Here is a 15,300-nt window from a genome sequence, read left to right on the forward strand (position 1 = left end):
CATTAATTCCCAAGTACCTCTTCTTGCAGAGATGCTGACTGACTTCTCGTCCTACAGGTATGTTGGTGAAGCCATAGATCTCCGAGGGATCTCAGGCCTGCGGACGTTCAGAGTCCTTAGAGCTTTAAAAACAGTGTCTGTGATCCCAGGTGAGCCGCTTTAACCAGCACATTTACTCATAGAGCTTATGTTGGTTTCCAAAGCCTAATGTCCCACTTTGATTTTCACAAGAGCCCTATAAATTTCCGGGACATGGACTACTGTCCCCATTTAAGAGACAAAGAAACTGAGGCCCAGAGAGTAGAAAACACAATACCAAATCCTCATCACTAGAGGCATTTGTGACTTGGAAACCTCATGTCCTGATTCTCAGCCAACACTCTGTCCACAGTACCCCATGGTGTCCATAAAGGACAAGAAGGTCAAGTCCTCATTTTATGTTCTCATTGTGGGGTTCAGGCAAGCCTCCAGTCAGATTCTCATTTATACTTTAAACCAAAATGTAAACTTGGAAACAGTGAAGAAGGAAAAAGGCAGTCCTAGGCTCTGGTGAGATCTTCCCCATTTCCATGGATCTGAAAATTTGGGCCTCAGCCCTGTCTTTGGACCCACAGAAGAGAAAATAATTAGACAATTCTTGATTACAGACAATTCAGAAACAAAAATAGTGTACCAGGGCTCATCTTACCGGGCCTCCAATAAGTAGCCCGGTGATACTCCTCATCTCCCACTGGGTTGATGGAGGGGATAGTGAGGCCAGAGACCAGGTAACAGTGCTGAGATGGGACTCAGTGCTTCTCCCTTGTGGCCTGATGGGTTATCTCCCCTCCCTCACCCCTGAGAACCCATGCCCTCATCTGGGAAACAGAAATACTCACGCTAGAGTGGAAGTCCCTTTCCATGGTTCTGTGACTAGTTCTGCAGGGAACGACTGAAAAGTCTTTGCCAACTTCCACTGGACAAGCTTCTTCATGAAGAAAATCACAGCAATAAGTAGTCAGTTCTGCTGCTTGGTACCTCTCTCACCTACTCCCAGCCAGGAAGACGCTGAGTCTTGTTTACAGGACCTGGCCTGTCCTGACCCTCCTCCTCTCCCTGCCTCATCTCTCTCCTGTACCCACCTCACACCACATTCCAGAATCTGCCTGTGGTTCCACAGACACTCAAAGCTTTTGCTCATTGCCCAGCCCTGGGCCATGCTGCTCCTCTGTCAGGAAATCCCTCCTCCTCTCTTCACTCAACTCATATGCATCCTCAGGGCTCTGCCACACTCTGACCTCCTCAAGGAGACTCCCTGGTCCTTCCCATCTTCCCCACCCTCCACCCCATCCTACCCCCACTCCCAGGCTTCTGTGAGGGGCTGTTCCTCTGTGTGCCCACCTGCTCAATAATGCTATGGAGTTTCCCCTCACTCATCAGACAGCCCCACCACAGGCCAGTGCCTTAACCATTGCTCGGCTCCCAGAGGGGACCACATGGGGCAGGGGGTGCTCAGTGGGTTATTTGTTGACCAAAATGACAATGCAAGGCTAGATCGCAGTCTGCTTCCCTGGTCAGAGCTCTTTCTGTTACTTGGGAAGCTGCTTTCCCGAAGAAGGTGATTTCCTTTGCCAGAGCAGAAAATCATCTTTCCTTAAACAAGCAGGGGCCCCATCTTTGCTGCTAGCTGTGCTCCTTCTCAGATTCTCTGTTTCTTCCTGAGTGGCTCTCAGTGTCTCTCATGGCTTCACTCTGTTATGTTCATCTCTGTGTCTTGCATCTCTGTCTCATTCTATCTCCCTTGCATGTCTCTCTCTCCCCCTCCCTCCCTCCCTCCTTCCTTCCTCCTCCTCCTCCTTTTCTCTCTCTCTTTCACTCACACACACACACTCACAGACACTGAGGTATGTGTGTCCCCAGCCTTGAGCTGCCTCCCAGGACTGAGATAAGGACAGAAAAACAGATACCAAATGACTGGAATGAAGTTAGTAGCCTCATGCCTAGTGTAGTGCTTGGAACATAGCAGGTACTCATCAATTATTTTTTAAATTAAATTGCTACTCTCCAGAATTTATTAGCTTTAAGATGAAATGCATTGCCTGGATCTCAGTTGATTCATCTTTACAATGGGACAATAATCTCTGCCTGCCTGCCTCTCAGGCTTATTGCAAGGTTCAGATGAGAAACTGGGCTTGGAACTGCCCTAGAGTTTGTAAAATACGTCACACCTGTGTGTAGTGAGAGGGTAGGATGGCTAAGATGCAAGCGTGCCAGGCACACGTGTGTGTTCTGCGTGTGGCATCTCATCCACATGAGAGTATCAGTGTCATCTTCCCACAGGGCTGAAGGTCATCGTGGGAGCCCTGATCCACTCGGTGAGGAAGCTGGCTGACGTGACCATCCTCACCATCTTCTGCCTGAGTGTCTTTGCCCTGGTGGGCCTGCAGCTCTTCAAGGGCAACCTCAAGAACAAATGTGTCAAGAATTGCACAGTTGTCAACGAGACGGCCAATTACTCTTCTCATGAAAAACGGGAGTGGAATTTCTGTCATAGGGACCCAGGTCTGGTTGGCAGGGGGTGTGAAGCCCCTGCATACCTGTATAGACATATATTTTGATTCCTCTTTTCTGCTGAAATGCTTCTCATGAGTTGTGTTTTACTTTTGGGCTCCCCATTCTCTGTTGCCAAATTTCCTTCTACAAGGAAATGAGCTATAAATCCAGAGGCAGGTCATTCTTCCTCTGCTGGAGGAGGCTCAAAGCTGAAGCCACTGCTCAGCTTTTCTCTTCCCAGATGAGACATTTCCCTTCCAGGCATCCCAGCATATCCAATGAGGGCAGGTGGCCAAGGGCTCTCTCCTCACTCCGGCAGAAGACTCAGGAGTTGCTTTCACCACTCAAGGCTTGAGCTGAGGGTTGAGAACCATGTGAGGCTTTCACTTCTTCCTTTATTTTGCAGATTTCTACACCAACAAACCAGGCACTTCTGATCCCTTACTGTGTGGCAATGGATCTGATTCAGGGTGAGTGCCCAAGCCATGACATAGCACCAATGCCCAGCAGCGCTTTCTCTTTCTTGTCATCAGCTTTTTCTGGGTGAAGCCTGGGTTGCAAGTCCTGAGGAAGATGTAGAAATTAATAAGTCATGGCCTCTGCCATCCTAGGCTCATGAGGAGGGAGTGTATGAGTTAGCTCTTGCTGTGTAACAAACAACCCCAAGATTTTGTGGCCTAAAACACCAGCCATTTACTTAGCTCAGGATTCTGCAGATCTGCACATTGAGCTGAGATCAGCCTGCTGTTCTTCTGATATTGACTGGGCTCATTCATGCATCTGCAGACAGTGGACAGATTAGCAGGGGTCTGGCTGATCTAGGATGGCCTCAGCTGGGGTGTTTTGTCTCTGCTCCATGTGGTCTCTCACCCCCCAGCAGACTAGCCCAGGCTTATTCTTCTAGTGGAGGCAGGATTCCAAGAGAAAGAGTGGAAGTGTTCCAGGTCTCTTGAGGCCTAGGCTTAGAACTGGCATAATGTCACTTCTGTTGCATCCTATTGACTAAAGCAAGGCACAGCCCAGTCCAAATCTAAGGAATGGGGGAATAGACTCCACCTGTTGCTGGGAGAACCTGCAACATCATATTAAAAGGGGTGTGGAGACAGGGATGGGAATAATTGTGGTCATTTTTTTTTTCACACACACACAGTGTATTTTATTTTTACAAGAGATAAATAGACTGACACGAAGCATTGTACATGGATGACCACAACAAAAGCAACAATGATTGCAATTACCAAACCTGAAACACACTCATACTATGTCATAATATTGACATTCAGTCCAGTAATCCTCCACTGTAACAGCTCCTTTACTTTGCAGTGAAAATTGATTTGTATATTCTTTGCCTCTGAGTCCTTGTGGGATTTTTTTTTTTAATTCAGACAGAAAGTCACAAAAATTATACTCATCCTCATCAGTTCACTCAGTCCCATTTAATTAAATTTTTTTTTTCATCTTGATCTTTTGTTAGCACTTTTTTGAGTTCATCAGTTTTTCATTAGAGTTCTGAAAATGCTTATTCATTCAGTTCAGCAGTACAGTCAGTTACCAGAAACCTGTACTTGTCAGAGTCTTTTCCATGAATTTCTTGAAGATGAAACCCTTTAATAGGAACATATTTGCAAAAGCATCAGAGTACACCCAGAACTGTCTGTAAATGAGAAAAGACTTGAAAATGACCACAGTTAAAGATTTGATGAAAGTTCATAATAATGCAGTTGACAAGAAAATTAGTTATTTCTGAGATATACATTTTAAAGTAATAACTAGGATTATTATTTATAACATTATACCAGAACATATAAAATTTTTAGAAATTTCAGGTAATGTCTGAAACATTTATATTAACATATTTCCATACATATTTCCATACAAATACAAATATAAGATTTTTAGAAATTTCATGTAATGTCTGAAACATTTATATTAACATATTTCCATACATATTTCCATACAAATACAAATATAAGATTTTTAGAAATTTCATGTAATGTCTGAAACATTTATATTAACATATTTCCATACAAATAACCCAATGAAAGTTTAGTATTAGTTGTTTCGTTTGTTTGTTTTTTTATACTGCAGGTTCTTATTAGGCATCAATTTTATACACATCAGTGTATACATGTCAATCCCAATCGCCCAATTCAGCACACCACCATCCCCACCCCACCGCAGTTTTCCCCCCTTGGTGTCCATATGTCCATTCTCTACATCTGTGTCTCAACTTCTGCCCTGCAAACTGGCTCATCTGTACCATTTTTCTAGGTTCCACATACATGCATTAATATACGATATTTGTTTTTCTCTTTCTGACTTACTTCACTCTGTATGACAGTCTCTAGATCCATCCACGTCTCAACAAATGACTCAGTTTCGTTCCTCTTTATGGCTGAGTAATATTCCATTGTATATATGTACCACATCTTCTTTATCCATTCATCTGTTGATGGGCATTTAGGTTGCTTCCATGACCTGGCTATTGTAAATAGTGCTGCAATGAACATTCGGGTGCATGTGTCTTTTTGAATTACGGTTTTCTCTGGGTATATGCTCAGTAGTGGAATTGCTGGGTCATATGGTAATTCTATTTTTAGTTTTTTAAGGAACCTCCATATTGTTCTCCATAGTGGCTGTATCAATTTACATTCCCACCAACAGTGCAAGAGGGTTCCCTTTTCTCCACACCCTCTCCAGCATTTGTTGTTTGTAGATTTTCTGATGATGCCCATTCTAACAGGAGTGAGGTGATACCTCGTTGTAGTTTTGATTTGCATTTCTCTAATAATTAGCGATGTTGAACATCTTTTCATGTGCTTCGTGGCCGTCTGTATGTCTTCTTTGGAGAAATGTCTATTTAGGTCTTCTGCCCATTTTTGGATTGGGGTGTGTGTTTCTTTAATATTGAGCTGAATGAGCTGTTTATATATTTTGGAGATTAATCCTTTGTCCGTTGATTCGTTTGCAAATATTTTCTCCCATTCCGAGGGTTGTCTTTTCGTCTTGTTTATGGTTTCCTTTGCTGTGCAAAAGCTTTGAAGTTTCATTAGGTCCCATTTGTTTATTTTTGTTTTTATTTCCATTACTCTAGGAGGTGGATCAAAAAAGATCTTGCTGTGATTTATGTCAAAGAGTGTTCTTCCTATGTTTTCCTCTAAGAGTTTTATAGTGTCCAGTCTTATATTTAGGTCTCTAATCCATTTTGAGTTTATTTTTGTGTATGGTGTTAGGGAGTATTCTAATTTCATTCTTTTACATGTAGCTGTCCAGTTTTCCCAGCACCACTTATTGAAGAGACTGTCTTTTCTCCATTGTATATCTTTGCCTCCTTTGTCATAGATTAGTTGACCATAGGTGCGTGGGTTAATCTCTGGGCTTTCTATCTTGTTCCATTGATCTATATTTCTGTTTTTGTGCCAGTACCATATTGTCTTGATTACTGTAGCTTTGTAGTATAGTCTGAAATCAGGGAGTCTGATTCCTCCAGCTCCATTTTTTTGCCTCAAGACTGCTCTGGCTATTCGGGGTCTTTTGTGACTCCATACAAATTTTAAGATGATTTGTTCTAGCTCCGTAAAAAATGCCATTGGTAATTTGATAGGGATTGCATTGAATCTGTAGATTGCTTTGGGTAGTATACTCATTTTCACAATGTTGATTCTTCCAATCCAAGAACATGGTATATCACTCCATCTGTTGGTATCATCTTTAATTTCTTTCATCAGTATCTTATAGTTTTCTGCATACAGGGCTTTTGTCTCCCTAGGTAGGTTTATTCCTAGGTATTTTATTCTTTTTGTTGCAATGGTAACTGGGAGTGTTTCCATAATTTCTCTTTCAGATTTTTCATCATTAGTGTATAGGAATGCAAGAGATTTCTGTGCATTCATTTTGTATCCTGCAACTTTACCATATTCATTAATTAGCTCTAGCAGTTTTCTGGTGGCAGTTTTAGGATTCTCTATGTATAGTATCATGTCATCCGCAAACAGTGACAGTTTTACTTCTTCTTTTCCAATTTGTATTCCTTTTATTTCTTTTTCTTCTCTGATTGCCGTGGCTAGGACTTCCAGAACTATGTTGAATAATAGTGGTGAGAGTGGACATCCTTGTCTCGTTCCTGATCTTAGAGGAAATGCTTTCAGTTTTTCACCATTGAGAATGATGTTTGCTGTGGGTTTGTCATATATGGCCTTTATTATGTTGAGGTAGGTTCCCTCTATGCCCACTTTCTGGAGAGTTTTTATCATAAATGGGTGTTGAATTTTGTCAAAAGCTTTTTCTGCATCTATTGAGATGATCATATGGTTTTTATTCTTCAATTTGTTAATATGGTGTATCACATTGATTGATTTGCGTATATTGAAGAATCCTTGCATCCCTGGGATAAATCCCACTTGATCGTGGTGTATGATCCTTTTAATGTGTTGTTGGATTCTGTTTGCTTGTATTTTGTTGAGGATTTTTGCATCTATATTCATCAGTGATATTGGTCTGTAATTTTCTTTTTTTGTAGTGTCTTTGTCTGGTTTTGGTATCAGGGTGATGGTGGCCTCATAGAATGAGTTTGGGAGTGTTCCTTCCTCTGCAATTTTTTGGAAGAGTTTGAGAAGGATAGGTGTTAGCTCTTCTCTAAATGTTTGATAGAATTCACCTGTGAAGCCATCTGGTCCTGGACTTTTGTTTGTTGGAAGATTTTTAATCACAGTTTCAATTTCATTACTTGTGATTGGTCTGTTCATATTTTCTTTTTCTTCCTGGTTCAGTCTTGGAAGGTTATACCTTTCTAAAAATTTGTCCATTTCTTCCAGGTTGTCCATTTTATTGGCATAAAGTTGCTTGTAGTAGTCTCTTAGGATGCTTTGTATTTCTGTGGTGTCTGTTGTAACTTCTCCTTTTTCATTTCTGATTTTATTGATTTGAGTCCTCTCTTTTTCTTGATGAGTCTGGCTAATGGCTTATCAATTTTGTTTATCTTCTCAAAGAACCAACTTTTAGTTTTATTGATCTTTGCTATTGTTTTCTTTGTTTCTATTTCATTTATTTCTGCTCTGATCTTTATGATTTCTTTCTTTCTGCTAACTTTGGGTTTTGTTTGTTCTTCTTTCTCTAGTTTCTTTAGGTGTAAGGTTAGATTGTTTACTTGAGATTTTTCTTGTTTCTTGCGATAGGCTTGTATAGCTATAAACTTCCCTCTTAGAACTGCTTTTGCTGCATCCCATAGGTTTTGGGTCGTCGTGTTTTCATTGTCATTTGTCTCTAGGTATTTTTTGATTTCCTCTTTGATTTCTTCAGTGATCTCTTTGTTATTTAGTAACGTATTGTTTAGCCTCCATGTGTTTGTCTGTTTTACGTTTTTTTCCCTGTAATTCATTTCTAATCTCATAGCGTTGTGGTCCGAAAAGATGCTTGATACGATTTCAATTTTCTTAAATTTACTGAGGCTTGATTTGTGACCCAAGATGTGATCTATCCTGGAGAATGTTCCGTGCGCACTTGAGAAGAACGTGTAATCTGCTGTTTTTGGATGGAATGTCCTATATATATCAATTAAATCTAACTGGTCTATTGTGTCATTTAAAGCTTCTGTTTCCTTATTCATTTTCATTTTGGATGATCTGTCCATTGGTGTAAGTGAGGTGTTAAAGTCCCCCACTATTATTGTGTTACTGTCGATTTCCTCTTTTATAGCTGTTAGCAGTTGCTTTATGTATTGAGGTGCTCCTATGTTGGGTGCATATATATTTATAATTGTTATGTCTTCTTCTTGGATTGATCCCTTGATCATTATGTAGTGTCCTTCCTTGTCTCTTGTAACATTCTTTATTTTAAAGTCTATTTTATCTGATATGAGTATAGCTACTCCAGCTTTCTTTTGATTTCCATTGGCATGGAATATCTTTTTCCATCCCCTCACTTTCAGTCTGTATGTGTCCCTAGGTCTAAAGTGGGTCTCTTGTAGACAGCATATATATGGGTCTTGTTTTTGTATCCATTCAGCCAGTCTATGTCTTTTGGTTGGGGCATTTAATCCATTCACGCTTAAGGTAATTATCGATATGTATGTTCCTATGACCATTTTCTTAATTGTTTTAGGTTTGTTTTTGTAGGTCCTTTTCTTCTCTTGTGTTTCCCACTTAGAGAAGTTCCTTTAGCATTTGTTGTAGAGCTGGTTTGGTGGTGCTGAATTCTCTTAGCTTTTGTTTGTCTGTAAAGCTTTTGATTTCTCCATTGAATCTAAATGAGATCCTTGCCGGGTAGAGTAATCTTGGTTGTAGTTTCTTCCCTTTCATCACTTTAAGTATATCATGCCACTCCCTTCTGGCTTGTAGAGTTTCTGCTGAGAAATCAGCTGTTAACCTTATGGGAGTTCCCTTGTATGTTATTTGTCATTTTTCCCTTGCTGCTTTCAATAATTTTTCTTTGTCTTTAATTTTTGCCACTTTGATTACTATGTGTCTCGGCGTGTTTCTCCTTGGGTTTATCCGGTATGAGACTCTCTGCACTTCCTGGACTTGGGTGGCTATTTCCTTTCCCATGTTAGGGAAGTTTTCGACTATAATCTCTTCAAATATTTTCTCTGGTCCTTTCTCTCTCTCTTCTCCTTCTGGGACCCCTATAATGCGAATGTTGTTGCGTTTAATGTTGTCCCAGAGGTCTCTTAGGCTGTCTTCATTTCTTTTCATTCTTTTTTCTTTATTCTGTTCCACAGCAGTGAATTTCACCATTCTGTCTTCCAGGTCACTTATCCGTTCTTCTGCCTCAGTTATTCTGCTATTGATTCCTTCTAGTGTAGTTTTCATTTCAGTTATTGTATTGGTCATCTCTGTTTGTTTGTTCTTTAATTCTTCTAGGTCTTTGTTAATCATTTCTTGCATCTTCTCAATCTTTGCCTCCATTCTTATTCCGAGGTCCTGGATCATCTTCACTATCATTATTCTGAATTCTTTTTCTGGAAGGTTGCCTATCTCCACTTCATTTAGTTGTTTTTCTGGGGTTTTTTCTTGTTCCTTCATCTGGTACATAGCCCTCTGCCTTTTCATCTTGTCTATCTTTCTGTAACTGTGGTTTTTGGTCCACAGGCTGCAGGATTGTAGTTTTTCTTGCTTCTGCTGTCTGCCCTCTGGTGGATGAGGCTATCTAAGAGGCTTGATGGGAGGCTCTGGTGGTGGGTAGAGCTGACTGTTGCTGTGGCGGTCAGAGCTCAGTAAAACTTTAATCCACTTGACTGTTGATGGGTGGGGCTGGGTTCCCTCCCTGTTGGTTGTTTTGCCTGATGCAACCCAACACTGGAGCCTACCTGGGCTCTTTGGTGGGGTTAATGGCAGACTCTGGGAGGGCTCACGCCAAGGAGCACTTCCCAGAACCTCCGCTGCCAGTGTCCTTGTCCCCACGGTGAAACAGAGCCACCCCCCGCCTCTGCAGGAGACCCCCCAACACCAGCAGGTAGGTCTGGTTCAGTCTCCCCCAGGGTCACTGCTCCTTCCCCTGGGTCCCGATGCGCACACTACTTTGTGTGTGCCCTCCAAGAGTGGGGTCTCTGTTTCCCCCAGTCCTGTAGAAGTCCTGCAATCAATTCCCACTAGGCTTCAAAGTCTGATTCTCTAGGAATTCCTCCTCCCGTTGCAGGACCCCCAGGTTGGGAAGCCTGACGTGGGGCTCAGAACCTTCACTCCAGTGGGTGGACTTCTGTGGTATAAGTGTTCGCCAGTCTGTGAGTCACCCACCCAGCAGTTATGGGATTTGATTTTACTCTGATTGCGCCCCTCCTACCGTCTCACTGTGGCTTCTCCTCTGTCCTTGGACGTGGGGTATCCTCCTTGGTGAAGTCCAGGGTCTTCCTGTCAGTGATTGTCCAGCAGCCAGTTGTGATTCTGGTGCTCTCGCAAGAGGGAGTGAGAGCACGTCCTTCTACTCCGCCATCTTGGTTAATGCTCCTAATTGTGGTCATTTTTGCAAACAATCTGCCCCAGGAAGGAACCAATATTTATTAAATATGTTTTGTATCAAATGCTCTACATTTAATTACAACTCTACCACATGGGATTCATTATCCTCACGTAGCAGAGGAAGAAACACATGCGTCAGACTTTGCAGTTTCAAATTCTTACAGGAGCTAGACACATAACAACAAATGTGAGGAGTAGGCTGGGTGGGAACCATGATTGTGAGAGTTCATGCCCCATCTAAAGGGGTAGCCACTTCTCAGTTCAGCTTTTGGTTGTCATGTGGAAATGTGGGTCCACTGTTTCCAGATCGTCCAAGATTTTAAAAGAGAGACAGGAAATTTCAATTTTTATGTAAACTCTCTTAACTATAAACATTGGCTACCAATCTCAGAAAATGTCTACATATTGTGGGCCAAACAAAATATTTCAGCAATGCAAATTCTAGCAATGCAAATTCTAGCTAGCAATCTGCCAGTTTGTGAGCTCTGATGCATATACATAAAGATGGTATGCTGTGAAGTACCAGTGCTGTCCTAGGGGCTCCCTGGGCTGGGGAAACACAGTGAGGTGATGGTGTGAGGCAGGGAGGATGTCAGGGAAGGTTTCCTAGAGGTGGTGACTGAGGTGAGATTGAAGGGCAAACAGGATGTCTCCAGGCTGGATGAACAAGAGATGGTTTGGATGGAGCCTTTAGGTGGCAGAACAGAATGTGAGACAAAGCAAAGGGGTAGGGGGCCCCTCAGGTCTGCCTGCTGCTTTGACCACGAGAACAGGTGTGAGCAGAAAGAGATCAGGCAACAGATCAGAAAGACTCATCCCTCCCATCTCCATGGCGAGGGGGTCTGGAACCCCGAGCCCACACAACCCCCTCCCTGAGTGGCTAACAGCCCTATATTGCACAAGTGGAGTTGGGTGGGAACTTTATGGAGTTCTGCCTTCATCAGCTCCCCAGGAAAACAATCTCAGCTAGAGCTGAGGGGTGGGACTAACAGGAGAATTTGAGCAACACAGGCCCCTTGGCCTCTTTCTTCACGAATGCACTTAGCATTTGGTTCTTGAGGTCAGGAAGAGGGTTGTTCTGATGTCAGTTTTCATTTGCCTTTGACTTAAATTGAAACCGAGGACCCGTCAGTGTCCTCCTCCTGTCTGGATAATGGCATTTCTCATGAGGATGGTTCCACAGTAGCCCATGCACTGACTGTGGTAAAGCTGTGGGGTCCATCCACGGGGCCCCCCTCCAACTCCGAGGGAGACCAGCTAACCTGCTGCATAGGTCCTGGCCAGGCGGGGAAGGAGTGGATAGGGCTGGGATGTTAAGTAGAGGCCAGCTTAGATGATGGGCAGAATAAGCCCTGACAGGCATGCTGTGAACACCGAACCTGGGTTCTGTGCTGAGCTGCAGAGAAGCCAGAGCCCTGAGCAAAAGCCCTCACTGACCAGTGACACTGCAGGGAGAAAGTCCAGGGTCTCAAAGTGGAGAACAAGTACCAGGAAATACTTGATGATTTTCAGCATTCTTTCACATACATTATTCTAGTCCATCTTTTTGGTAGCTTCAGATTAAAAACACCAAGAAATTTATTTCTGCATTTTACATACAATGTTTGCTATGCTGAAGACACCTTGCAAGAGCCTTTGCACTGTGGTCTCATTTAATTCTCTGAGCAGTTAGCTGTTGATGTGTAGCAGCTATAGTGGTGTTCTACGGCAGACATAGAAATAGGCTGCCCTTAGTGTTAACTAGCAAACCTACAGGTAATGGGTTAACTAGCTCCTTGGGAGAGCAGAACCAAGAGACTTTCTTTATATGTGGGTCTACAGAGTCTGGAAACTCGCAAATCTCCAACCAAGGTTGGAGACAGAATTGGGATTTAGTTATAATGAAGTTGTCAGGCCCTAATCAATTGTGTGGGTTCCTGGATGTGTGTTTGTATGGATGTCTGGAATAAGAAGACCCCCCCAGGGTTGGTGTTGGTGGAGGAATCCTGAAGTAGAATCCCAAACTACAAAAAAGGCGTTACTGTCTCCTCAACCAGGCCATCTCACTGGGGTGCAGGGGAGCACTCACATGCCTCAAGCTTAGAGATGCTTCCCGATACCAACTCACCCTCTTATTATGAGAGAGAGGGCAGTGCAGCCCTCCCCATCCCAGTGCTCACCAGGCAGTCATCTTCAATTTGGCCTTCCTTCATAGGTCAGTCTTCATAAACTACTTGACAGTTATATTTCTCCTTTTAAATAAATCCATTGGCATCTGTGTGCTTTTAGACAGCTGACTTCTTCTCTCTGAACCCCGGCTTCCACATCTGTTTTTAAAAAAAGGATTATTGAGATGATTAAATTATAGCATTTGTAAAGCACTTAGGAGAGAGAGAGGCACACAGTACGTGCTCAGTTATTGGAAAGTGGTGTTTTGATTGTTGCTTGTAATTGGTCAGTGAACTTGGCTAATTGTGAGTCCTCCTTTGAAAGACAACTATGCAGGTGATGCCAACTGGCTCAGGTTTTACTGACTCTGCCTCCCCTGGTGTCAGTTTGCAAAGAGCTCACCATTTTATGGGGTCATGTCTGGGCAGCCAGCTAGCCTTCTCCAGGCAATTTCCCTTTGCATGAAACTGACGTGAAGGTATTATGTTACCAGGGTAGGGTGGGGCGGGGAGGGGGTGGTACCTCTTCTAGGGCCCTAGATGAGCTCTTGTCTAACACTCAGAAATGAATCATAGGGACTTCCCTGGTGGCACAGTGATTAAGAATCCGCCTGCCAATGCAGGGGACAGGGGTTCGATCCCTGGTCCGGGAAGATCCCAGATGCTACGGGGCAACTAATCCCGTGTGCCACAACTACTGAGCCTGCGCTCTAGAGCCCGCGAGCCACAACTGCTGAGCCCATGTACCACAACTACTGAAGCCCGTGCACCTAGAGCCCATGCTCCACAACAAGAGAAGCCACCGCAATGAGAAGCCTGTGCACCGCAACGAAGAGTAGCCCCTGCTCGCCACTAGAGAAAAGCCCGTGTGCAGCGACGAAGACCCAATGCAGCCAAAAAAAAAAAAAGAATCGTCTGAGGAAACATGTGCATATTGACAAAATAAAAGACTTTTTCGTAAATGAGTGCTTGAGCAGACAGCAGCTGGGTAGGGAACCCAGGAGAACTGCTCTGCCTTGTGGCTCGCGGTCTCAGGATTTACGGAGGTGGGGTTAGCTTTCTGGGTTGTCTCTGGCCAATCATTTTGCTTGTGCCCATATTTGGTCTGACTCAGGGCCGTTCCTGGCTGCACACACATCTCTCAGTCAAGACAGTTTCCATCACGAGGGTTTCTGGGAGGTTTGCAGGACTATTATGGGTTGGCGCCTCCTCCGTCCTTTTTTCCCCTCCCAAATTCTTCTGGTTGGTTTTGGCGGCAGCTTGTCGGTTCTGTGTTCCTTATTGAGACCTCTTGTTGTGAGACAACTCACGTAAGCGTTTCTAACCTGGCCAGGATGGGAGGTTTGAGTCAGTAATTCCCTAACATTATCGTCCCCATTTAATGGGCAAGAGAAACTGAGACCTAAAGAGACTGAATGTCCAAGGTCACTCAGCTAATAAGAGGTAGGCTAGGCCTTGAACTCCAGTCTTTGACTTCAAACCCTCAGGTCTTCCCACAGCCCTGGACTGTCTTGCCCCCAGTAAGTGGGAGGCTGTGCAATTGACAATCTTCTCTGTTCTCGCTGCAGCCACTGCCCTGAAGGTTATTTCTGCCTTAAAACATCTGACAACCCAGATTTTAACTATACCAGCTTTGACTCCTTTGCTTGGGCTTTCCTCTCACTGTTCCGCCTCATGACACAGGATTCCTGGGAACGCCTCTACCAGCAGGTATTGATCTGCATGTCCCCATACAGACGGTTGGAGGCTGGGGCATTGGCTGCATGGCTACATTCTTCCTGGAGGACCCTGACCATGTCAGGGGCCCAAGTTCTCTAGGTACAAGTCTCTCTTCTTTCTTTTGAATCTGCAGACCCTGAGGGCTTCTGGGAAAATCTATATGTTTTTTTTCGTGCTTGTTATCTTCCTGGGATCTTTCTACCTGGTCAATTTGATCTTGGCTGTGGTCACCATGGCATATGAGGAGCAGAACCAGGCAACCATTGATGAAATTGAAGCCAAGGAGAAGAAGTTCCAGGAGGCCCTTGAGGTGCTCCGGATGGAACAGGAGGTCAGTGAGGGGTGGATCTTTGTGAAATCTGTTGCAGGTTGTACACTGTTGGGCAGATATCTGGACTAGCCTCTTAGAGTAAGACTGTCACTTCAGGGAACCATAGGAAGATTCATCTTATCTCAGGGACCATCTTAGGTTAGATTTTCACACAAAAAAATGAATGAAAGCCTGTGCAAGTGCTTCACTGAGGGGTGCTCTTAGGAGGAGACTGAAGGAAGCAGGATGGGACAGGGGAAGAATTAAACAAGGAAGTGGCCTCAGCTAGATACTACCTTTGGCCTGATCTCATGGGGAACTCCGGGGCATGACTTGTTCCACAGGGTTATCCCTACCTGGAGGCAAGAACGCTGGCCCTTTGTACCTCCATACTTGCTCCAGCCAAATGTATAGTCAAAGAAAGTTTTCTGCAAATCCTGCAGCTGTAACCCATTAGTAACTAACATTCAAGCAGCCTGAGATGAGGGTACTGACCTGGTAAAAGAGATCTGGACAAGGCATCAACAGAGTTTACTACAGGGTGTGAATGAGGGAGGTGACCCAGAGGTGACTCTTCCTGCCATGTCTCAATCCAACCACCACCCAGGTCCTAATCCTGATCTCCTCTGGTTTAGATGCC

The 15,300-nt window shown here is 43.7% G+C and overlaps 1 protein-coding gene across 10 annotated transcripts in view; it reads left to right on the forward strand.

Moving 5' to 3' along the window:
- SCN10A (sodium voltage-gated channel alpha subunit 10) overlaps positions 1 to 15,300 on the forward strand; it is a 109,464-nt gene that overhangs the window by 17,393 nt on the left and 76,771 nt on the right. For all 10 annotated transcript variants that reach the window (XR_014251010.1, XR_014251011.1, XR_014251012.1 and 7 more), the window contains exons 3-7: positions 58 to 149; positions 2,320 to 2,541; positions 2,939 to 3,002; positions 14,200 to 14,341; positions 14,484 to 14,681. Coding sequence is in view for 6 of the 10 variants with exons in the window: in XM_082413725.1 (XP_082269851.1) it covers positions 58 to 149; positions 2,320 to 2,541; positions 2,939 to 3,002; positions 14,200 to 14,341; positions 14,484 to 14,681 (718 nt within the window). In the remaining 4 variants the exon portion in view is untranslated. The remainder of the gene's footprint in view (positions 1 to 57; positions 150 to 2,319; positions 2,542 to 2,938; positions 3,003 to 14,199; positions 14,342 to 14,483; positions 14,682 to 15,300) is intronic.

This window comes from Balaenoptera physalus, assembly GCF_965194825.1.
Source record: "Balaenoptera physalus genome assembly, chromosome: 11".
NCBI lineage: Eukaryota > Metazoa > Chordata > Mammalia > Artiodactyla > Balaenopteridae > Balaenoptera > Balaenoptera physalus.